General features: G+C 43.2%; 1 protein-coding gene across 1 annotated transcript in view; it reads right to left on the bottom strand.

Moving 5' to 3' along the window:
• Nucleotides 1-3,983: 3,983 nt before the first annotated feature.
• LOC142564489 (galanin receptor type 1-like) overlaps nt 3,984-26,457 on the bottom strand; it is an 83,873-nt gene continuing 61,399 nt past the window's right edge. Inside the window, exons 2-5 of the mRNA XM_075675506.1 lie at nt 22,683-22,892; nt 21,537-21,687; nt 6,027-6,292; nt 3,984-4,431 (exon numbers count right to left, since the gene is read on the bottom strand). Coding sequence (XP_075531621.1) covers nt 3,984-4,431; nt 6,027-6,292; nt 21,537-21,687; nt 22,683-22,892 — 1,075 coding nt within the window. The remainder of the gene's footprint in view (nt 4,432-6,026; nt 6,293-21,536; nt 21,688-22,682; nt 22,893-26,457) is intronic.

Genomic DNA, 26,457 nt, shown 5'->3' with positions numbered 1-26,457 from the left:
AGATTTTCAACCACATGGAATGTTGTCGATTCAACTTGGGCGCTTCTTTCTTTGGTCGGGGCGTATGTCTTACGCTCCGGGATTATCCAGGCTTGAATCTCACATCTGTTACAATCAACGTAAGTACACTGTGGTTTACAGCTTAACGATGCAGTTATAGAGTTGTTATTATTCCGCATAAAGTCTGACGCTAAGCGACGACACGCTGAAACTAGTGGCACGTAGATCCCATGTTGTTGACAGGCATATGGAACATTTCTAAAGCAAGTCTAGACAGGATCTCTCTTCCTATAACGACGCTTAGCTGTGCACAGAAAAGTGCTAACATGCTTCGTGCCCCTTCGTTAACAATTTAAACGGTTTACAATGTGTGGTCGTTTTCATACCTGAATAATATCTCTAAGTTTTCCTGCTCGTTTACCTCATTGTTGAGCAGTCTTATGTATGCGCTTCTCCAGCTGGTCTTGTTTGTTCACAAAGCAGTGCACTTGAAAAACTAACATGCAGCTGACAACGCTGATTACTGACTTTGTCATGTTAAAATTCAAGTTATCAATGATCTTCAATGAGTGCTCTCTATAAGACTGGTTTCGCAATGCTTTTAGCCATATTAATTTATTAATATCTGAAGTTGACAAATCAGAATATACCTTGTGATTGTGTGGGCTAAAATAAAGTTCATTGCCTGCCTGTCTGTGTAGCCTATTTTATATTATAGAGCTTATTACACAGTTACATATAATGATCTGACAGAAAAGTCGGGTGAAACAGTGTGTAGATATTTTGGTTGTACACATTTCACTTCACCGAACCACACACATCAGTGGCCAATTACTTGAGTACATTGTGCTCAACAGAAGGCAAAACATTTGACCGCTGTTCAAATAAAGCTTGCTGCAGACAAGTCAACACATTTCTACATTTCTGCTACTTTCTTGTCTGCTACATACCTGTTCTTATCAATAAAAGGCGTTCTCGTACCACTTTTTTCAGCCCAGTGGGACAAAAGAAAATCAAGGGATTTGAACAAAAATTGTGTGTTGCCTTTCGTGTTGTGAAACATATTTTGTGGTTAACCTAAGGATACAACACATGGACTTTGCTGTTGAGTTGACCAACCATCTAGGCGGTAAATCCGCTCCACATAAGGCATCATCAACCTTCACATCGGTCAACTTCCTGAAAAAGACGAAAATTTTCAAGAACATTTCATGTGTCCTTGTAAAATTTTCTGTAGGATTCGCTTGATGCTCTCCATGGCAATTTACTTGCCTGTGACGTAGAAGACCCCTTTCTAATTTACGGCTTACCTTCAACAACACTGAGCTTATTATACCACTCAACAAGCTAAAGGTAATTTTCTTACACAGTGCTTTACGCGCAGTGATCTTCATGCTGACTTTGTAAGAACAGGCATGGAGTTGCTGTGTAAGAACAAAGCGCATGCTACTAATTTCCCTTGCGGGCCTCACATCTTGTAGAAAATTAACCCAAATTTCTAGACCTCCTATATTAAGTGATAGCCACACTTCAGCAAGTCTAATGTTATAAAAGACGTAGTCCTTCGGAATAATGAGGAAACATAATGAAAAAGTAAAGCTACACTGTTTTGTTAAGTATGGGACAGCCAGTCACTCGCACCAAGTAATCACCAATAGTAGCTTTGTTTTTTGTGATGATGTCCGCTTTGATGCACACATCACTTAAGCATAATCAAAGCCACGCAGAAAGGGCTAAACGAGTGGATTATGTCATAAACACGTATATCGAAGTGCATGATGGCTCATAAAGATGATGACTCGACTCACTTTCCGACCAATGTCATCAAGAAATAGAACAGTCAGATATACATTCAGGCACACAATATTCACTATATTCAATACAATGTCATTGAGCACCTTATATTCATAGTACCGCCGTGCTTCTAGCCACCTTCAACACAAAGATGCTTCATAAATGTGGCCTTGAACGGTGCTTGCAGGCCGAGCTTTTTGGTTTTCTAACACGTTGTTTTTGTACAACATGCACAATGCAGATGCTCATGCGCATCGTGCATGTGCGAAATACATCATCATACCACATTGTTTTTGATGGCGCTTAAAATGATACGCAGTACAGACGCCATGTACAGCAATGTTGAGATGGTTCACAACGTTGATCTGCCAGCTCGCACGACAGCTTATAGCGCCAAAAGAACCAGTGTCCAATAGACAATGGCATTCGCGTTTTTTAAAGATTATTTCTTGCAATTGCTTTGTAAGGATATCTCGTCTGATCACATCAAGGACGGAATCATTTTTAGTTCATTTTTAGTGAACAAACTAGACGCACAACACTTCCAACGTAATGAATTTTACATATTCACATTCGGCCTTAAACTTCTGGATGTGTTAGAAGACTTCTTAACAGACACTGCTCAGTTACTAAGGCTTACTATTTTTTACCCTTACTATCTCTGCGCACATCAAACCATTCCTCTTCCTCAAAAGGTTAGTAAGGAACCACTTTCTGAAAACTAGATTGTATACTTGAGAGGATGGTGTTTTTTATAAAAAAACACAGACACTTTATTTCGCCCACTTATAGTGTACATTACTCAGCACCGTTACCATTGTATATTCTATGAACTACAACACGGAACTGGAACTTCGCTCGCGGCAATTTCAAGTGTCGGCTCTTTGACGCTCTTTCTGTACCCTATGATGAAGACAGAATTGTTCCTTAGATGCTATACTTTCTGTTACGGCTAACAGTGCTTATATAGAGCACTATGTTGGTCTTTTCTTCCCTACTTGCTACACCCTTGCGCGCGTTCTCCTGCAGGGTAGCACGCCCCCAAATATTAACCTCTGAACAAGCTTCCTTTTTTTCCTCTAGACTCTCTCGCTTTTGAAGCAATTCGCCTGTCCCGTTTTCACGGAAGCTTGAAACTAGCTGCGGCCACTTGCAATCATATCTCCATCGTAGGTAGATTTCCTTTTAAATCGAGCACCAATACTTAATTACAACCTTGAAGAAAAGTTCAAGCTGCACAACAGTTCCATCTCTATCCTCAGAGCACTGGTATACGCGCCAGATAATTTGCAAAATATTCTCATTATTCTTCTCTATAAGCTTATCATCTACTATAAAATCCCTGTGCAGAGCAGCCGCGCAGCTATCATATGCTGCCGGCAAACGTCTGTATCTCTCATTGGAAAGGTTCTATTTGTATACATGCCTTTGCGATGCCCAGGACACAGATAAACTCACGTAGCACCCGGCTTATGGCCACAGATTGAAGGGCCATTGTTTTTGCACATTCAACCTATACTGCCATTGTACATGCACTGTTGTCTTAAATTCAAACTTAGTTCCCCTAGTTATGTCATCGCTAATCAACACATTTCTTTGAGAACACAGCCGTCACAGGCTTCCGATGGCCTTAACATCCGGAAATATTGCTTCCATCTAGTGACTGAGCAGTGTCGTGCCATTTCGCGTTGACCGCATATAGTTCTCAGAAAAACACGGTATCGTGTAAGTGAGCTGCAAGTAACCTTACAAGGGTAGCGATATGGGTTTGTTGCCGCTGTGTGGCCCCCAGGCCTTTTTTTGCCCTTATATTTTTCTGCTTTCGACTTCCCTTCAGTCAAGTATCCTGAGCAGAGGTAGGACCATGCATGACTCAGAAGATTTTGTGAGCTCACATAGATCATTCAACTTCTGAAGCGAAAACGGTTTAAAAACCTGTACCACAGCCTGAACATTTCTTTCTTCAGCAGTGCATACCGGCTTACCGATATGCTGCAATTATTGTCTTTTTACAGTGTTCTCAAACACGCAAGAAGACTCGAAGACTTCTATGTCGAAACCACAAGCTGGGCAGTCAGGCTCACTCTTCAGTGCCCCAGTCGGCAGATCTCCCCAGGGACGCCTTCAAGCAAGACTTTCTCAGGGACTGGTGAATAGATATCTCAAGGCCGCTAGCTGAAATCTGGGCATCATTGGGTGGTGCCTCGTCGCTTGGACATCGCTCCTGGGTCGACGACCTCCGGCAGCTTCTTGGCAACGGAGGGCAGGCTTCCGTTCTCGCAGCAGCAGCCGTTATGGCGAGTCAGCACCGAGTCGCTGAGGGCCCGGCGATGCTGCTCGGTGATGGGGTCGTCCTTGGCCTTCTTGGAAGCGACGGCGCTCTCGAGGGAGAAAGGTACGGTTTCCATGGTGGTGGCCGCACCTCCCGTGTGGCCGCTTCTGGTGGCCAGTCTAGCCTGCTTCATGTTCTTCAATGCCGCCGACGCCACTCGATGCTGCGGGTGAGTCCCCGGGAGTGCCGAGTGGGGCAGGCTGTCGCTCTGCGACCCACTGGACGCAGTCGACAGCAGGCTGGTGCCGTTCGCCAGCCGATGGAGGCGAAGCCGGAACGACGATGAACAGGCGGGAACCACAGGCCTGCGAGCACGGCCAGAGAAAAGAAGAGTATAGCAAATAAAAACAAGTTGATCAGGCACCCGTACAGCAATAGCAGAGGTGATAACAAAGTGCCAAGCAGAAGGATGCCTAAACTACACCCTCGTGAACATGCATCGACTCTCAACGCAACTCCGTGTGGTAATACATCAAATTTTGAGCCGCTAGAAGTTACTGTGGGACAACCATGATACAAATGCCACAGAAATCGCCAAATTTTGGAAGCGTGCGTAATTCGAAGGAGAGGCGCCACGCTCGACAGCCTAATCTGCTTGACAAGAAGTTAAAGTGTTTAGTTTTGTCGTCTGAATAGACAAAACTGCCGGTTCTCGCCACCAATATTATTATTCTTTCTACATTGCTATTTGGTACCACACTTCGGCAAATTCGACTGTTTCTATAACCATACCTTCATTCCGAGTATACTAATGTGTATATTCAGATAAATGTCATTATTTTGCCCCGTGTCCCATATTTTTGTTTCTCCCCAAAATATTTCCCCTAATTATTGACAGGCTCAGTTTTCAATCCTTCAACGAAAGCCAATGCAAACGTTCAAGCTGCAAAAAATCTTCAAGCTGCAAAAACAAAAACTTTTGCTTTTCACAGCCTCAGCTAACAATAGCACCTCAAGCAACAACCTCTTTGAAGTGTCAAGATTTAACTTCGTTTTAACTTTTCCCATCCTTCAACTTTTTCTTCAGTAGAGAAGCTTCTTTCTTGGTTAAGCCGTATGGGTTTCTCCTGTAGGTTCCTGCTTCATGTGCGGTGACGGTGGTCAGCAGGAGGATATAGCCGAGTAACAATAGCGGAAATAATGAAATACTCACAGAACCTGTTCAAGCTACATGCTGCACTAATGCGTGTGCGTTTCTGTACGTGTTCTTCTCTCATTTTTTATTCACTACATGCAATTCAGTGTTTGCGGGCTTGTAAATGTTTGTAGCACATTCATTTCCGGTTATGCTGTAGAGAGCTTTAAAGACGAGGAGAGTGTCAGGCGCAGCGATAAACGCACAGGAGCTCTCCCGTTTGTTTATCGTTGTGCCTCACTTTGTCCTCGTTTAGCAAGACGACTTCTCTTTTTTATACTCATGAAATTTTTCACGTTCATGAAGAACTACGGAGTTAGGGGCACATGTCTTGGTGAACAGCACCGCTGCGGAGGTTACAAGCACATCTGCTTGATAAACTACGGGGTTAAGGGTACGTCTTCACGGTCAACCCGGGGTTAGGTGCGCATGCGCCGGATAAGCTGCAGAGCCTGGAAATTAGGTGTGCATGTGCCTTATCAAATGCACACGTTTGAAGCGATTGATGCACTTAAATTTGAGATGCAGATGTACCGTCTGGCCGAGACTCATGATGCCTATACGTCAGCAATGCATCATGTTCCACTACAAATGTCATGGAATAAGAACTTATCGAACATTTAAATGAATAGAACATACACTCACTAATATTGCCCAACGCATAATTTGTGTGGGCCAGCTATAGATTGTTCGCTAAGTAAGTCATCGAAAACTGCAAGCGAACAATTGGCGGTGCGGCTCACTGGCCTTGCGGTTGGCGGCCACCTGGTTCCGGACTGGCAACTTCCGGCGCAGGAAATGGGAAACAAGATCCTCCGGAAGCCACCGCGGAAGCGCCTGCTCATGGCCGCGTAGATGAACGGGTTGACGCAAGAGTTGATGAACGCAAGCAGGTTGATGCTGAGCATAGTGAAGAAGTAGTTCTGCTTCTCCAGATAGTTGGTGCCAAACTGGGTCCACATGGACACCAGGAAGTACGGTGTCCAGGACAGGGCGAACGCAGCGGCCACGACCATCACCATCTTGGCGACCTGCGAGAACAAGAAATTTGGTGGGGTCAAGTTTAATAACAGGAGGGGGAATTTCGCAGCGTCATAATCATCAACTCGTTTGATGTCCTGTTCTGGAAGAAGCCCTCTCCCAGCAGCATCCAGAAAACCCCCAGCTTGCGAAAGCTGGAACCGTTTCACGCCTGCGATTTGCCTCCATTTCGGCACACCACCAATTCTTCTGTTGTCACCAACCCATTCTGCAACTACAACAGACCAACGGTTATCTGCACTTGGCAACACATGCCCACGCAGACTCATATTTCCTCTTAATGTCAGTTAACATTGACTACCAACGTTAGCTCTCATATCCACGCCGCTGTCTTCCTGTCCTTTAACGTTATGGCAGAAAAATTTTAGGTTGATCGCTGGTTGCGTGTTCCGCAACGCCTTTAGAATATATTGCTATGCTCCAATCTTCTTCCGTAAATGTTTCACCGGTTGACTGCAGTGATTGCGCGCTTTTGCTTTCTTCAAGGATAGCAGGAAGATTTTGTTTTAAGCAACACCATAATCAACACGTCTTCCTACTTATAGTATATAGTATACTAAACTTCCGCTTAACCGTCTTGCGCATGTAGTTCTCGTAAATCAAATATCACTCCCTATTAGCAATGTTCTCGCATCGAGGCCTTTTTTACTCGCTCTCCAGGACACATAAACTGCTTAGCCAGAAACATTCGCTCATTTCTGCTTAAGAAAATGTTATTGCACTTGCTCTGGATGAGTTTTCGCTTTTACTTCAAATTTATTAGAGCCCATATTCATTGCTGATGTTTGAATCTTCTTTAACGTACTTTCTTTTCAGTTATTCGTACGGTATTTCTTCGATGAAGAAAAATTACAAGTGTGCGCATCGTAAACTGATTTTTTGGACGAAACACGCCCAATTTGCTGAAATGCACTTGTCAAGGCGCTGTGCCGTTTCGATACAAAACTTCTTGCGTTCAAGGGTGGTCAGTGCATTTTTCACAGCATATTTTCTGCTCAATGTCTTAAATATAACGCCAAACTACTCTGCATGCCTGCTCTAACGCTGTCACGTGCTCAGAAAAGTTTGTGGCGCTTCCTCAACGGAAATAACATATCTGTGTCATTAGGTAGCATCAGTGAACGTGTGATCTTCACCATAACATAGTACTCTAAATTCGCATAATTCGTGCGGTTTCGCATTAGTTCTGTCTAAAATTGCGTTTTGTAAGCACAGCTTGCTGGTAGATATAGAGAGGGGATGTTTTGATTCGTGAGCCTTCTTTATAGTTTTATTGCAGCCGATTAAGTTTGCATTACTCTTTTTAATACTGCCCAAACTCTACACCAGTTACTGGAAAATGGCAGCTTGAATTGATCAACTGTACTAAAGCAAAAAAATACCAATTTCACTTTACGTTTCGACAATGGTACTCGTCTTTGACAGGGCTTGTTTTTCTTTTTCCACAACGGCGTTTCTTATTGTGTTTTCTTTCATGTTATCACCCCTCACCTGCTTTCGGCGTATTTGCGAACACATTCTCACACGAAAGCCAGCGAAGACAGCGCAGTTTTGAAGCGATGCTCTCGAAGCATGGTAATTAAGGCATGAATTTCACAAGTTTCGAACAACGATCCAGACGGCAGTGAACCATAAGGATTAAGACACAGTGCGTTTCGGAGATACGTGAAAGGTCGGGTGCTCCAAGCGTATTTCGATCGAAGCACAAGGCAGGTTTCTCAGTGCACACGACAAGGCTGTGAAGTGAGAACCACCCTATCTCTGCTCTGCTGAGCGCAAATCACGAAGTTTCGCTAGGCCGACGCTTGAACAAGCTCACGCTATTAGTTCGGGAAGCGCATTGAGTAGACCACTCATCGCGAAGCGCGTTAAGCTAGAGAAGTAGGTCAAAAGTTTAGTTGAAATAATAGCGGGAGTATAGAGTGCCTCGGCGGCGCACAACTACGCAACGAATTCGTCCAAAGTGTTCTACGATGAGCGCGGTGAACCGAAGAGCGTAAACATGACACAGCCCTGATTATGTGCCACAACTGCACCAGAGCCTCCTTAAAAGGGTTTTAAAGTTAGCTCTTTGGCATGAAGACAGGAAAGCGCTCGTCATGTCTTCTGCCTATCTCGTCCCGGTTTTTAGCGCTGTCTTCTTCGGTGGACTAGAGTTGAGACTTTGCTAAAATTTTATTTAGAGTACATTACGAACAAACGTTTTCTTTTCGAGTGTCACAGTCTCTCTGGTCTACTAAGTTGACATAGGCGGAATACGTAAAACGCGAGGGCCTCAGTGGTCAGCTGAGTGAACAATTCATAAATCAAACCTCAGCACACTTGATCAATTTATTCAACGCAGAACTCACTGCGACGCCAGCAGGTTCTAGAAGCAGCCATCATTTGCATCTGAACGGCGACTGCATTGCGAGAACAGCAAATGTCGTCTTGATCGTTTAGGGCACGGGCATGTTGTGGCCTTCGAAACACTTTCACATATGGGTATACAATCCAGAGTCTCTGTGAGGAGAAAACTTTCTCTTTGCGATGCACACAATTGCGGGCTCATACAACACGCCAGTCCCTAGTGCCTCTGAAACTCAACATACACCCCACTATTTCCAAGGTCTTTGTGGATGGTCCAAACATACGCATACATTAACCAGCGTCACAGCTTTGCGATAGTCCAATAGATGTATCTTATATGTGGGCGATGCACGTGCGAGATTCGCGCTGCATCTCATTTGGAGTGCCGTTTGAAAGGTGTACTTTAAGGCTTGTCCGTCGGATCATCATTCCTTCAGGACGTCAGCACGTTGTTTTCTCCTTTATGTTACAATCGGAAACTATTCTTTTGAAAACATAGTTTAAGAAAGGGGGTTGTTTTGTGCCGCGGTTTACAAACTGTCATTTCTATCCACCTGCTGAAATAGCTGATCTCTGTTGAGATGTATAAATGCCGTATGCTTATATGATATGGTCCAGAGAACAATTCAGTAAGACTTTGATATTACATCTTATACATTCTATTTTCTGTCTTTTCGAACTTTATGTGACTCATCGTAATACATTTTTACGTCAGTTGTCCCGAACAGCCTCGCGCACCGTAGGATGTGAGACAAACGTGTTAAAACACCGCCAAAGACACAGTAGTTCTTTCGGCCGAACTGGATATCTTTATCGGAGGTTCGCATTTTCAAGCCTTTCTTGTGGACGCATGTGTTTAGCATTACTTTCGAATTTTTAGCTGTTTGTTCTTTCTTTAGCATATCTGTTTCCTTGCGCCAACTTTGTAAAGTGATCTCAATATATTTTCCTCTCATTTTTGCTTCTAATATATTCGTGGTCTTTAGCAGAATTTACATGTTATTCAGCAGAAGTAGCCGGAGCCTTCTAAAGGGCCACCAACTCCATGGCGACAATTAATAAACCCTCAAACACCCACACCACCCACGCTCGTGTAACAAACGCAGGACCATGTTTTCCTAAGAGCATGACACTCTAGAGGGACAACATTTGCACCCGTCGAGAATACATCATTCCTGAACTGCCGGGAACAATTGTTACGTAGCTCATTCTTGCAACTAATGGTACTGTATATTTCCTAATCATTGTTTCAGATATGATCATCATTTCAACTAGAGCTATCTCGAAGGTCAAGAGAAGTGGCTGCTGCCGTCGACAGGCAACAAGACATCCTTGGAAACAGATAAGAAAAGCATGCACGCATGCACGCATGCACGAACGCACACACAGTGACACATCCATACAACACACACAGAAAACGCACACAAACTCACACACACGCACGCACGATCACACACGCGCTCTTCCTAACGTCTCTGATATTCTTACGCGACAGCGCAAGAATATGTATTATCTTGGCATCCAAATTATGCAATCGTGCTTGCGAAACGCTTGCAACACTGTGTGGGGCAAGGGCTCATAAAATATACGAGCAATGATGGAAGACGCAATGGGTGGTGCGTTTACAGAGAGCCAGTGATTTCCAGCGAGCATGCTTAGTAACGCAAGCAATGAGAGCATAAAACGTGCATGAAGTCGCTTAGTGAAACCGAAGCACCTCCGTAACACAAGCGATCACGTCTTCAGGAGGCCACCCTAACGCAAATAAAAAGTGTGTTTTTACGCGTCAGAACAACGATTTTATAATACGCCACACCGTGCTAAGGGGACTCCGTGTTAAGTTTGACCACTCGGGGCTCTTTAACGCGCATCAAATGCACGGTACACTGGCGTTTTTGCATTTCACACTCCATCAAAATGTGGCCGCCGGGGCCGGGATTAGATCGCACGCCCCCGGGCTTAGCAGCGCAGAGCCAGAGCCAAATTTAGCTTTAACTTCGCTGTACAGAGTATTTCCAGTAACTTCCACCGAGTACTTAAAAAAAGGGGGAAGTAACCGCAGCTGGGTAAAACCAACGATATCCGGTTTGCCGTCATGTGGCGTTGCTCAAGATATCTCTTGTATTCCGCTTGATTGGGTGATTAACTGAGATCAATTAGTCAAAAATTTAATACTCATTTAGGGCCAAGTGTGTTTCCTTACACTGTCGAGGGGGTTCAGAAACAACCGATCCAATTTTTTCGTGCGAATGTGTATGCTACGTGGTGATTCTATTTTTTGTCCTGTCATTTAAAGAAAGCCCGCGAATTATAAAATACACCCACGTGACCTCGCTCATGCGCTGTCGTATTACAGCACTCTCAACCATGCTCTTTCTTTTACATCTTTTTTTTTTCAAGTTGCGCAAAACACAAGGTACATGAAAGCGTAGTGCCGGCATGAAAAATCTGTAAAGCTGTAAGCACTTTTATATCATGCAATAAAGTTTATATTTAGTTATTTAGCCGTATTACTCCTTTCGTTGATTAGACGAGGCTTAATGGAAACAACAATACCCGCAACAAAAACTGTTTTTATGTCAAACAAAGTTTAAGTTTCAGTTGCAGCGTGAGCCGTGTATCTAACAGCGCCAGCAAGAACATTGTTTAAGTAGCGTCAGCTAGGATTTGCACGGTTCGCCGCGTTACATCGAAAATATTGCATGAATCATTTTTTTTTATTCAAGAATAGCGTTTTCCTGCCACAACTGAATAGCACGTGCAAACGCGTCACAGCCGGTGCAATAGAGATAGAGTATTTCGGCATGGGTTTCTCAAGTCGTTTGTTTTATTCTTTTTACGCAAGACTAAATATAAAAGGTCAGTTTTGTCCATGAGCACGGCACAGAGCCAATCGGGGGCAGTTATTGTCTGTTTTTCTTACTTTGCCTTTGCGTCCAGAATGACGCAGTAGATGTGAGCAAAACGCACTTTCCTGCCGCTTTTACAGCTTTCACGCATGGACGCATATAAGCGCATGTCGGCCGTAAAACCGGTGTTAGAAATTTAATAACTCAGTCACTTTTGTGCCTTATCAAACAATATACACACACACACACACACACACACACATATATATATATATATATATATATATATATATATATATATATATATATATATATATATATATATATATACACACACGCTAACCCGCATGCGTCTTTCTTTTTCTTTTTTACACGGGAAACGCTGCCAGAGAACGATATCTGATATCACGAAGTAAAGCATTACTCGGTGGCTGCACGTTTTATTATTATCTCTTTTTTCGCACGGGCGCTGGTATGAGGGAGTTGTAGGCGTTATGCAATATTATCTTTACCCACCAATGCTGTTATTGATATGTGAACTGAAGCTAACTCGTAGACATAAATACAAGCACACGCGCGCAGACCCACGCAGTCATTTATTCCGTGATTTTATTACTAGCAAGATATCAATGAATGAGTTCCTTTTATCCAGCGGCAGTCACATGGCAGTTTAGAAAGCTGCCAGTATGTCAAGAGGGTAAAATATCCAATTTGAGATTACGCGAACGAATTCGAGTTGAGGAGGTGATGCATTGCATAGAGGAGATAACCGGTGGCCTACCAGAGTACCGAGTATCAGAGTCGCGAATGAGTACCAGCAGAAGATAAGCGCAGGCGTGAATGACAGAGTAGGAGGCAGTGGGATGAAAGTAGAAAATTTGCCTCTACAGGATATAATCAGCTGATTGAAGACAGAGTTAATTCCATATCACTGGGAGAGGTATACTAGCTTCGGAGTGTGCATCAAACAGGTTCGGAAATGTCTTAAGGGTTCCCGATTAGTTGACGTTGGTGTAATCGGTGTTTTTCTTAATACTGGTTGTATCGTAAGATTTCCAAGTTCGTATTGCTAATGGGTTTCTTCTTCTAGTGGTGTTCGATATTATTTTTTATGGTAACACATGTTATTCATGTATTGCGCGTGCCTTTCCTGCTAATCTCCTCTACTGGATGCAGGACAGGAAAAATTTACCGAGAAATAAGAACGTACCAACACGGGCAATACCGTACACGGATGGGACATGTTGTGTAAGGCTGCACAGCGTGGATATTTTTTATGACCAACGAGTTTTCTTGCTTGTCGGAATAAATAATTTTTAGGGCCTCGTAAAGCGGCACTTTCGACAGATCTCGCCGCTACAAGATAGATGGGTGGATGCTATGAGCATCTCTTCGAAATAGGGTGGCGGATTGCGCCACCAAAGCCTTTTTCTCATTTTGCCCAATCCTTGTCCAGCCCAGCCATGTTCCTTGGCTGTTGTATTTATCTGTGTAACATGTTTGTGCCGTTGTCGGTATTTATTTTACTACTGGGTTGCATTTTCCGATTTCCAAGTTTGTGTTGCTGCCTCTCCGCGGCGAACGCGCCCTATTGGCTTCAGAATCTGTGTTTACACAGGTTTTGAAGTGGCAGCACTTGCATTTTCGAAAGAGCTCATATTTTTTTGCACACGTCACTCAGAAAATATTACGGTGCGCCGCTGTGGGTCAGTGGCCGCAGCGTAGCGCTCCTGAATGCGAGCTCACGGGTTCGAACCAGCCACTGCAGCCGCATTCTGATATGGGTGGAATGCAAAACGCTTGCGTGCTTCATTCACCGTGCACGTTAGAGAATTCCTTGTGGTGCAAAGTAACACAATGTCCTCAACTACGGCGTCCCTCATAAGCTGCGGCTCAATGACGGGAGGTTAAACCTCGGCATCTGAACTCTAATAGCGAGCGTAGTTTCATATACGTAATTTACAAAGAGATATCCTGTCATGATATTTAGTTGCGTTTGCTCATCCCCAGTATTACCAACTATAAACAGAAGCGATTCCAAAAGGTGAGGTTAAAGTTTGTAGTAAAATTGCGCTTCATGCCACTTACCTTTCTTTTTGTATAGAATAGTAAAAAACGGTGCTTCGTACTTCCTTGTGGGCGTTCTTACAATTGAAATAATTGTTGAACTGCCTAGTCAGCCTTGCTCACGCCGCTGGAAAATCAGTGCGTTTAAAGAGTGAATCGAAAAAGCTTGCGATAACGAAAAATACACAAAGCGACACAAAATTTATCGGGTAGGCTATGCATTAGACACAGCCGCGGTTGGGTTTGGGAAATGTGTGATGCGTGCGGCTCAGGGTTAATGGGCAATAGTCACCTTGCGGGGCCGTTTGAATGCGACCTATGTTCCATCTACAAGTAAAACTCCGCGGTAGACAGCGGCCATTCGTCCGTAGGCGCCTTGCTTTGAACGTGTTCGGAATTGTCAGCACCACCTGGAACAAACAGCCTAACAAATTTTGGAAGCAAATTGGCAGATACGTTCACCGTGACACTTTCGGTCACTTATCGCGAGACACTTCTCTCGGAGTTGTGAAAATGACGAAGTGCGCATATTCTGCACATGACTGCATGTGTTTTCGATCGACATTAGAAGCGCGAAAAATCGTGAGCTTGATCACATCAAAGTGCAGAGCATAACGCTCAGAAGAACTGCGAGCCAATATTGTTGGGAATGGCGTATCATTTTTATTGCCTCTCTGGCAGTCCGTGTCGCTGACGCTGGGGCAAAAAACGGAAAAATGTCGTAGCGCATCCTGAACAGTACAGGTGCACTTTAGAGTGCAGGAAGAACGTAACCTTCACACGCGGCATTTATTCACGCATTAAAAGGATTACATGCTTAAATTATAGTACAGCTAGTGGGCCTCCTATGGTCTGATGTTTCAATCGCGCTCGTTTCTTGTTTGTAGTAGAGCCGCGGTGAATAAAATGCAGGGCGCGCATTGGTGTCCTTCTCTCCTGCTACCCGAGCCTCTCGACGCCGTTTCTGTACTATACATGTTGAACGTTGTAGCGCCATAACCAAGGAACAGTCAAGTTGCTTGTACAAATTGTACGCTTCCAAGCCATATAACTCCTTATTACCACAAATTCGAATTTCACGGAAAATGCCCACTATAGTTGAGTGAGCTTTGGCAAACGCGACCACTAACGCTCGTATCGGCCGACCGTACTACCCAGCTACGCGTCTCTGAAAGCCGAGCGAGAGGCTAAATTTAGTTCCAACTACGGAATGCTTGGCGCGAAAACTGCGCCATCTGCGCAAGCGACGCACTAACGATTGAGTAATAGCCCCTTTCTTTAAGCGACCTAGCTTCTCTTATTACGTGTAACTTAAGCAAGTGACCTCAATGCTAAACAAACTGGAAGGTGTCCCACGTCAAAAGAAAAAAAAAGAAAAGAAGAAGAAAAACGAGAAATACTTCAAGTAAGGCTTGATTATTAAATTACTCTTAGGCCATAAATTAAACGTCACTTGCCATGAGCAAGACATGTTTCTTTAATACCCTAAGCGTAAAATGTCCTCAGCAATATAGCTTGCCTTGTTATGCTGTAGTGAAAAACAGAGCCAGAGCACGACTGATTAGAAAACGAGGCGGTGACCATTCCAAGACGCTTGTGATTTTCCTGTTCTCCTTTTCTTGTGTTTGATGTTCCTTAGCGCCGTTTGCCACTTTAATGGACCAACTAGCCCAACCGAGTGCTTTGTTCTGCTGATTCAGCTCATTGTCGCATTCATAAATCACAGTTTGACTGCCGGTCATGACTCCGTGAAAGAATTTATCGCTGAGGTGTGAAGATTTTTTTTTAATGCAAAAAATATTTTCCTCGCAACTTTTTCTCAATATTCTGCAGTTCCGGCATGATCTTGGAGCCAAGCGCCTTTCATTTCTAAATTTTCAGCCAATATCGTGTGAACGCAAACTTTTGCCAAAACATGTGCATCAATTAGAATTATAAGTATCGATTAACGGTCACTGTGCGCAAGAAAACGCTCATAATTGATACTTCCCCCATCATGTGAGGACGAGGGGCGTCCTGCTCCTACGTCGCCTTTGCCGTCTTCAGAACTTTCTAGAAAACACTCGATTAATTTAACACCGTTCTTTTCTTTAGTGTATCCTTTTCCTGGGCCTTTAGGAAAATTGAATGAACTTCATTATCCATCATTCTTCTGCAGTTTCAGATCAAAATTTGATATTGAACATTTATTTATTTATTTATTTATTTATTTATTTATTTATTTATCTATTTATTTATTTATTTATTTATTTATTTATTTATTTATTTATTTATTTGGGCCGAACAAATACAAGCTTTGCCCGCAAGGTAAGGCAAAAGGAGGGCGTAATCCTCCTGACTAAGGCCTTTACCATGCTGGAGCAGCAGAAGTAGCAGTTTACTAATAAAACAATATAATCTAATAAGACAATTTACAACTATCAAAACTATTTACACCAAAATTTACACCAAAACGTCTGTTTGTCACCTTCATTTGAAAAGAGAAAGCGTCAATCAAGTGCCTATGCTAAAGAAGAGAAGACCAACAGAAATAGTGGCTCAAAAGACTTGTTGAACTCAATGTTGATTATGTCTGTTTATTCTATTGCAACAAAGCTGTGAGCCTCTCATTCGTCGGCATTTTTCACGTTCGCCGCCGTGGGCAAAAAATGTGCGCCGATCCTGGAGGTTGTGCAATACCGGGCCTATCTGCGGCCCTGGTGAAGCAGGCTTCAAGCACCCAGCAGTGTGCAACTATATGTGCATGCGAACGCATAGAAGGCACCGGATACATTGGGATCGCTCGCGCAAGACGGCTTGACGAAAGAGCCGGCGATGTAGCCATGTATGCAAAGGAAACGTTTTGCTATAGAACCATAAGCTAGAGCCACGCACCAATGCCACCGAGTATGCTGACGTGTGTGGTGGTAGTGATGGTATGCTAATCTTTACAATGTACGTCAACCCTGGAACATCCAAAACAGACAGTGAGAACTTTACGCGAAAGCACTTTGCATAGGTGCGACAAGAGCGAGGCACACCTGCGGTTATTGTGGGCGACGCTGATGTTTACATTGCGAAATCCGACAAGAAGGACGGGTTCCTCTCATTTGTCAGGGACAACTTTGGCCTCGCACGCTACAATGACCCCAATCAACCGACCATGCGGTACAGATCATGTTTGGACTTGGTCATCGCCAAGAATGTAGCGAAAAGTGTCGCCGAAACCATCACGCTCTACCACGGCAACCCCAAAGCTATTATCACTACCATTACTCTAAAGTAATAAAGCATTTCATACCCCAATTAGCAGTTGCAGGACTTTTGCAACAACTTCGCTGGGCATGCCCTGTCGCAGGGCCAGGATGGTGAGTCAACTTTTTCTTTGCGTCTACTTACCATGTCAATTATTCCATAATTTCTTGCAAAGTTAAACCGACCACGCCTTCTTCTGCGTCGACACTTGCTTGATATTTTTTTTTACCAGGTAGCCAAGTGGGATGATCCTGAACATTATGCAGTCACTAAAGCACTGTGAATAATTGTCGACTATACTGGCACTAATTACGCCTACACCGTTAAGTTTACCTACTCTGTGACTAATTCCAGCCTCTTGTGAGCCCCACCGAAGCCACCTTACAGACACCACTACCTCGCACGAACCCTGAATTTAGTCCAAGTAAGTGGCTCCATTGCCCAAAAGCTACTGGTATGGCAGCTTCCCCTCAGCGAGTCTGCATCTACGGCGGTGCACCCTTTACAGAGCGTAGTGCGATGCGAGTAATATTTATTAGATCGGCGTTAATTAAACCTATACCGTGGACTTTCCCTACTCTACGACTAATTCGCGCTTTCTGCCTTGTCGAGAGCTCCATTTTAGTAGCTCTTGTGCCTGGCTAGCACGCTTTCAAGGGGTGAAAGGGCCTTTTTTTATTGCAAGTGATTACAAATTACCTAGATTCGAGATACGGCAAACCCGTGTGATGTCAGCAAAGAAGACATTGTCTGCAAAATTGTTTCGCCAAAAAAAAAATGCACGCATAAGTTTCTGCTGTGCCATAGAGCAGTTCGGCTTGTAGTAGAGGTCAACCAGGTCCTCTCCAGTGGAGAGGTCGAGAGAGCGGCACGACTACAATTTCTCCTACCTTCTTGCACTCGGTGCGTGAATTCTTGAGACAGGTCTCGCACGTACGTGCGTACGTACATACATACATACATACATACATACATACATACATACATACATACATACATACATACATACATACATACATACATACATACATACATACATACATACATACATACATACATACATACATACATACATACACGCGTGCGTAAATTATAAATTCGTCACGTAGTCTGGAATGTAAGCGCAACAAAGGTTAAATCACTGCGCGAAAAGCGCTATGCATGCTGTAATAAAAACCAGCTGAAGCACTTCTCATATACACTCAATGAACTCGATGAAATGGACCTAATGACTTGGCGTTAGGAATACTGCCTTACTTAGCAAACGCGCTAAGAAGATACAAAGCTGATAGAAAATATTTGCCAGTGGTGCTTTTTAAATCAAGGCAAATTACTCTCACAACTTCAGTAGGTGTCTCTCTAATCTGGAATAATTCGTAAGCTTCGTAATAACGTCGGTTAACGCGAACTGTCACAAGTAGTTTTTTCAAGCAAGATATTTGAATACTTGAGCACGAACGCGGCATTCCTCATTTGCATTTCTCACGTATTGCTGATCTCTGCTGAAAACGCTGTGTTTTCTGCTCGAACTTCCTTGCGTATATCGCGAGACTTCATTGGTGACGAAGTTTAATGTATCTTTGCTCCCAATTTCGAGGTAACCATCTAAACATAGTGTAGTCAAACCTCAAGTGCAACTTCGTTGTGATATCACTGCGGACGCTAAGCTGTATCGCATTATCCACGTGAATGTTGCTTGAGCCAGGATTAAAAGGGATTTGTTCGGCGCGCTTTGGAGAAATGGAAACAGCAGTGCTAATTAACAGCCGTTCAAGCGAAGACTCTACACCTCAAAACCTAATTGAAAGAGAGATGGAAGGAAATAGCTCAGTTGTATTTCACGTTACAGAAAAAGCAGAATAAAGTCTGGCTTTGAAAGTACGCGGCAGCCATACACAGCAAGAAGCAGCGGATGCAACGAAGGAATGTCGCTGACACCTTTGGAATTTTAACTCAAGGAAGGAAAATGCAAGGTTTAACGAGAAGGTAATTTCCAAAAAGTCAAAGCAAAGCGTGCGTAACTGAAGTTGCACAAGCAGCATTTTTCAATTCGCTTACTATGAGCTTTTCTTTTTTTTTTGCTTACGAGAAGGCAATTCTAAAACGTCGTCTGCAGAACGCTGAGAATGCATGCGCTTCTTGGGGGATGCATCAGGAGAGAGACACAATTATAAATTCGTGGAGCCTGTTCGTCATGCTAACACGTGGTATTACGGACGGTAAAAGCAATCATGCATTCGCATTGGGAACGTACAAAAATGGGCCGTGAGAAGCAGTATTCACGCTGGTATTAAATTTTCAGGCCGAGGTTATCAGCCGTCTCAGCAGCAGCTTAATCACGTCTGCTGCAGGTTAAATGCGTTTGTCACTCCCTGGTATATTATGATTATTCGTTGAGATATTAGTAATATAGCTGCGATAATATGTTTTGCATTTGTGCACCACTAAAAGTATAAAAACGGCTCGAAAAATAGCTTGGGCATCTAATGATCCGAAAAATTATACAATTAGTTACCATACGGCTTTTCCTAGATTGCTTTTGTGTTATATACCACTCATTTACAAACAATTCACCTGAAGCCAAATTTTCTTACAGCTGGCCTTCAAAGCTATAGTACAGTACATATAAACAATTTCATAGAAACTATATCACAACAGCTGCCGATACAAAGCGATTAGCATAGAAACAATGTAATGACGCGTTTTATTCTCAAATGCTTCACTTCAGTGCATCCGATGTCTTTATTTTTCGTTACCAATATGTTCACTTCCCTGTACCCCAACGCTCTACGCTCAACGCACGTTCTGGTCTCATTTTGTTCCCTGTTCTTAGCTTTACACACTCTACTGCTGTTGATGTTGAAGTTTTGCTTCTTTGTAACTGACTTCTTCAATTTTCTATTAAGTTTTTCAGTTCTAGTCACTTGTAGAGCTTGCTAGCCGAGATCCTACACAGCGACACATATCCATGCGGCATGGTTGGCCTCAAATAGGTCATCATTATGTTAGTAGGATTTTTGCAAAACCCTTGTAAAAGATGTAATAAATTTGCCTGTAAGTCAAACTGATATTTCAAATTTCTCTGCTTTATATCCTTCAACAGATGTAGTATGCAGAACTGCCATATCTGTTCTTGATGCAGAGCTGCGAATTTCTAAACTTTGCTCTACTATTTCTTACAACCTATTAGTTCTTGAAAATTTATTTTAATAGTGCAGTTCTTAGATGAAGATTGCGCTTCCAGTAGTCACTAGAATGCAATTTTCTCTCCCAAAGGCAACAGATGTAACTAAAATCGGTCAAGTGGTTATCTCAGAAAAGCGTTTCTGCGTTTCAGTGTACTTGAATTGATGGCATCGGAGTTGAGCCTGAGTTAACGCTTCCTTTTAACAAGTCATAAGAAACTTTTTATTCTCTTAGCCATCACGTTACCCATGAATGTCGTCAAATGACTACTACCACTTATCCAGCCACATCACTTTATATATTAATTTGCCGCCACTGAAATCTTTTTCTCTATTTCTTAGTATAATTGACGTTTTTCATGTTCACAGGTTTTCCTCTGTGTACTAGACATTTACCCGAATAACGGCTGCAACGACCATCGTGGCTCTTGCGCATGTTCTCGTCACCATAGCCACGTGTGCATTTTTCATGTCACCAATACAAGCAAACTGTGCTGATACATGTTGTTTCCAAAAATTACTACGCCATCATTAGTAGGGCAACCTCCCCCACAGGAAAGCATCATGAAGCAGCATAATCATGTAAATGGTTTACGGTTTTATGGATTTCGGCACACTACGTGGCCTACCTAAACCTGTTTCTTCGAGTTGCACTATATAGGTATATCACCTACACACTTATGCTCTCTAGCCTTTGATGCAGCCAATTACGCTTTTTCGTTACCTGCTCCTTAAGTGGCTTTTAGCTTATGCTTAAGCTTCTTTCTTGTCATCTCTGTTTCCGCTTCATAGATCGGTGCTTATAGCATGCGCTAGTTGTATACATTTTTCTTCAAGGATAGCGAAAGAAAAGAATAGAGGAAATTAAGGTAGCAGAGAAGACCGTTGTTGAACTGTTTGTGGGTAGCAGAGAAACTAGGGTCAGCGAGACAATTGAAGCAATAAACTGAAACTAACTTTTGTTGCTATGCCAGAATTAATTTTGACCTTGAACAATAACAAAACTTCACGATGCATACGGGTAACTAAAAATGCACGAAAGGTATACTACGCCTACTTTACTAATAAAACGTGCGTTTAGATACCGCGCATATGTAGCTTTAAGTAGAACCGTATTGTAATAACGTTTGTGAGAACCCTTGTCTGTACTGCTTGTGGGCAGAACAGAATCAAGGGTCAGTGATAGAATTCAAGCAATGACTCAAAATTCAGGCGTTGTTCCCATGACAGATTTCGTTTAGGCTTCGGGAAAATGCCACCATGGATGTGCGCAAATAAGAACGTCCGAAAACTTTACTCGGCCTATTCTACAGATAACAAGGCCGTATGTTTTCATAAGAACCCTACATAGGTTTCAGCCGAACAGTATTAAAACACCTACTGTGAGGGACGATTGTGAAGCTTGCAGGCCTTGAGTTCTAGCTTTCCGTTGGCTTCCAGGGCATAAAATCCTCACTCAATCAGGCAATCAATCAATCAATCAATCAATCAATCAATCAATCAATCAATCAATCAATCAATCAATCAATCAATCAAAGTTGAGGAGTCACCTTTCTGCGATTGGCCTCCTGTCGGCGCAGGCTTCCTTGCCTGGTGAGAGCAATGCCTTTGAGCAGACAGCGGGCGATACGAGCACACGTCCAGCCGATGAACGCCAGGGGCAGCAGGTACATCAGCACGAATAGGCTCGCGTAGTAGCCCCTGCATTGTGGTCAAGGCGACCGTTCCTTTAAATAGACAATTTCATTTTATCTTTCTGCCTTCGCGTTCTCGTGTTTGTGTCCGCGTTCAATCAAGTTTGATCTCCCGTGCTCGCGTACAAGATGCTCCCAACAGAGCATGACACTTCATGCCCTTTTGCAGACGATCAGAAGGCACTCTAGCACACATCCTTGCCGAGTGCACTAAGCTCAAGAACCCCCCACCATCTCTACCCCCCACCCTCCCCAGCCCCAGCCCCCTCGAGCAATGGGAGGCCTTGTTGTCCAGCCCCGACCTACCGACCCAGCCCGCGCTGGCGGCTAGGGGCCAGCAACTGCTGGACGCATATGGGACCTGAGAGGAAGGTTTCACACCGTCTGGTGCCAGCGTCCACCAACCTTTACTAAGGGCTCAATAAAAGTTAATTCTCTCTCTCTTCTCTCTCTCTCTCCGCATGGAAAACGTAAATTTTCTCAAATTTCGGGAATATTTCTTTTGCTCTTTGTAGGTAAAAAAATTGTGTCGCTGTGCGGTTTCCCTATTTGTGCCTTCTATTTATTATCTGCATAATTTCCAGCCCAATTATAATATAGGAGAGGAAGTCGACACAATCTGCATGCGCGCCTAACTCTCTGTATAGAATAATAAAGGATCGTCCAATGACAGCATAGGGTAAGAATTTTACATCAGCTACATATTTTTGAGCATTTTATGTAGTAGTATTGAATAACAAAACTCTTCGCGCTATTGTTTTCGGCGTTCAGGCATTTATTGTGCGTTGTCGCAGACAGAGAACGGAAAAGGGTACTCGCGCGCTGTGTTTTATACGTGATTCTAAGGTTAATCTTCACTCAAGTGAAAGCAAATGGCCTCCCACTAGATTCCAACGTGGCCATCGTATCAGTTTTCGTTAGTGTCACTCCTCTGTCATTGACAACACAAGATGCCGCAGTCTGCCGCGACTTGGCCGCGCAGGTGGCTTCAGCCAAGCTCACCTCCTAAAGCTTGGATCGAGTGTTATGAGGCAGCTTCGTCTCGAGATGCTGCCGTACTGTGACCACAGAGTGTCAGACTCCGCTCTCGCCGGCTGCAGGAATGGTGACGCAAGCAGGCACGGGGCCGCCCAGACTCCCAGCAGGATGCGCTTCGCACGGGCCTTGCTCTGCTGGGCTCGAGATACGAGAGGGTACACGATGGCAAGATACCTGCGGGTCACGCCAGGAACAGATGTCACCGATATGAACCGTCCATGTGGTAGGAGAACGGGCTATCGCGTGAATATAACCAACAATCAATCAATCACATGATGGCACATATGTCTATTGCAATTGCATTTTCTGCGCGCCCCTGCTACCTCTCCTGATGTGGAAACCAACAGGTGGCCTTTAGAGTCAGGGAGTGAAGTGAGAGAAGATCAAACACAGACAGGCAAAATGCTAGGCTGCTATGGATGCACGTGGTAAAAATTGATTAGTGAAGCAGGCTTGGTAACTATACAGTGCTATTCGGTTTAATAGGGGATAGATACACACATAAAATCCCCACTACATGTTTCACGAGATAATGCGCGAGCGCGCACCTCGTAGGAAAGGCGGATCTCATCGCCTTTCACCCATCTCGAGTAGTGGTGACGTCACTGAACCCGTCATTGCGAAACGTGGTGGTGGTGGTAACAACTTTATTGATAATCCGGCAAATTCGTGGCCTGGGCCTAGGCCGCCCCCGAGGAGGTCCGGAGATCCTGTCTCCTCGCCGCCTCACGGGCTTGCTGGATGGCCCATAGTTGATTTTCGAGGTTTGAGCTGCGCAACGCGGCCGTCCATCGCGCCGCAGCTTCATCTGGGGAAACTGCATTTTCTTTGCATATAATTTCACATTCCCAGAGAATGTGTCTAAGAGATGCGTGAGCCCTGCTGCATAATTTGCAGTTATCATCTGAGTAGATGTCCGGATATATCCTTCTGAGATGGACGGGGTTGGGGAAGGTCTTTGTTTGTAGCTGCCTCCAGTCTACCGCTCGGGCCCTGCTATGCATCATCGGGGTTTGACAGACGAGAACAGCTGAATCACCCAATAAGAGACCCAAGATGCAAATACAACGCACAAGACACAAAACAAGGATAATTGCATAGAACGGTTAACGAATGGAATTATAAAAGGTACAACCAGTATGTGTTAACAGGGAGTTGACAGTAAATACTGCATAAGATATATTCACATGTGCGCAATATCATTTCAGCTTTTCGTACTTCCGAAAGGATTTCCCAAATTTGTCTGGGCACATGCAGTATTGCCACTTCAAGTGGAATCTGGAAAGGGCAGACATTGCAATCATTTCAAAATATTGTTAGTGATATATCATTAGGTCTTACTGATCATCTTATTCACTGGGATTGTTTTGGCAGATGATGGAATTGCGGAAGTGATGCCGGGCAGTGCTGAAGTCAAATATGCTTAGCGGAAGTTATGAGTGCCAAATTTTTCAAGGCATCCGCCTCCATGATATGTTAATTAATGAACTTGCATTCCTGCTAACCATTTCAAATGCCGAATATTTCCGCCAAGGGCATATTGCTTTCTTTAGTAGCTGGGTTCCTTTCTCCTACTAAAACGTGTACCCCAAATTCAACAGCCTAGGAGTGAATTATAAATAGTAAATAAATAACTTGGTTTCTATTTGTGGCAAAAGTGATAACCAGGCTCTCTTCAACTGGGAGGTTTTTAAATACTTTGCTCGAGAAAATAATCAGGAAGCGTGCAAAGCGCAAACGACGGAAGGGCAATGGAACCTTGAATTCAAATTAAAGATCAGTGTGCTCTAACACACTTATACTCTAAATATGCCAACCAAACCAATCATCCGAGTAAGGAGGATAAAAGGCAATGTGACATGCCTTTCCTCTATTGCTAGTGAATTATTCTGTGGCGCTAGTTGCAAAATTGTAATGATACCGTGAACAAAAGAATCAGTCTTTTAATCAACGAGCCAATTAGTCGACGAACACATTGAATCGATAGAACGAAGCAGTCGGTAATTTAGCAGTCGGATTTTTTGATTGGCTATTTAGCTTCCTTCGTTAGCTACCTGAGAAGAAATAATTGCTCCCACGTTCACGGAAGGATCCAATAACCCAACAACTAACACACAAATCGGCCAATGGTTTTATTCTCATTTGTATCACACAACAAATTGGAAAGAACGCAAACCACAAAGAATTATTTGAGTTCCTTAGTAAGTAAATAAATAATGAAGCAATCAGTGTCTCATCTGAGTAACCATCGGATAAGTTCACCAAACAAGCAATCTCGCAGTGACTTCAATAGGTCAGCTATTCATTTCTTTATAGAGAAAGTTCAAGAGAAGTCTAATTCGAAAGTAATTCCTGCGAAGCGAATAACTTTCTAGCTGCTAATTTTTAGGAGATTCTCCTATATCACTGTGCTCTTGGAAATCTGCTATATTAAACACATCGAATTTATTTAACCAAGATGTTTGTAGGAGAAAAGTCGTCCAGTCAATTTGGACGTCGAACATATTATTAGCGAACGTGGCTAGCCAATTTCAAACAGCTCTACCGCATTTTCGTTTTGTTGTTCTTGTCGTGAATATGGCCCCTTCATTGCGGAAAGCATCACAGTCAGCATGCTGCTAATATCGCGAAGCTCGGTTCAATTAATCAGGATTTTAAGCTTACACTCTCTAAATAAAAAAAAATATTCTTGCTTTACATATATATATATATATATATATATATATATATATATACATATATATATATATATATATATATATATATATATATATATATATCACGTGCGTGCTTACTGGCGCAAGAAAATTTCACTAAGGTTAAAGAGGTAAAGGACACAAACACTACACTTTCAAATTATTAGTTTACAAGTAAAAGGAGCATCCGGTATGTACCTCACGCAAACGATATAAAATTAGCAATCCAGGCGCGTCTACACATTCATTTTCATTTCTGCTAACCATACTTTGTCTTCGTGCACACAATAACACTCGTTAAATATACATTGTCGTGGGTTTCTATGGAGTTTTCAATGCATTTACACGCGCGAATCTCCTCGCTCAACATACATTTATTTGACTTTCTCTCGACATAATGTTGCCTAATTTGCCCGCACAAATTTCCACATTTAAGAAACGTTCGCTTAATTTGCAGTTGAGGTGACGCCCTATAGATGACCTGGTTTAATGTATAATCTAAGATCCTCCAGGAAAGGAATCCTTACTGTTATGCTTACAGATGTTTTTACTTAATGACTATTTCGCGCACCTTTCCTTCATATGTCGTTGCCACTGACAAACTTTTTTCGAGCGAATTCCACTGAATAAAAAAAGTTTGCTGATTCATTCGAAGTAAGATCTAAAGTAGAATCCAGTAAAATGGGAAACGGTCCGACGGCAATGACGACACGAGCATCCCTATGGCAACCATTAAAACAATGAAGGCACCATGACAACAGTAAAACATGAGCTGTCATACAGGTCATGAACGCGAGTTTAAATACCGAGCAGAGACCAATATAGACACGATAACACAGCCGACAGTCACAATGAGAGCCGGATGAGATACCCTTGACAACCATGCCATTGAAGAAACAACAAATTCTGCTGCCTACGTCTAAATGTGCATGAGCGATTTTGTTTAGCAAGCTGTTTTGCTTGATGTGGGCTTTTCAGTGACTTGGTATACAATCTACATCGGAATGTTCGTTTATTGTGTAATAGAGCAACGTACTTCATTC

The sequence above is a fragment of the Dermacentor variabilis genome, chromosome 11, assembly GCF_050947875.1.
Source record: "Dermacentor variabilis isolate Ectoservices chromosome 11, ASM5094787v1, whole genome shotgun sequence".
Lineage (NCBI taxonomy): Eukaryota > Metazoa > Arthropoda > Arachnida > Ixodida > Ixodidae > Dermacentor > Dermacentor variabilis.
Note: the sequence above shows the minus strand (reverse complement) of the source record. Positions and strands in the feature narration are given on the sequence as shown.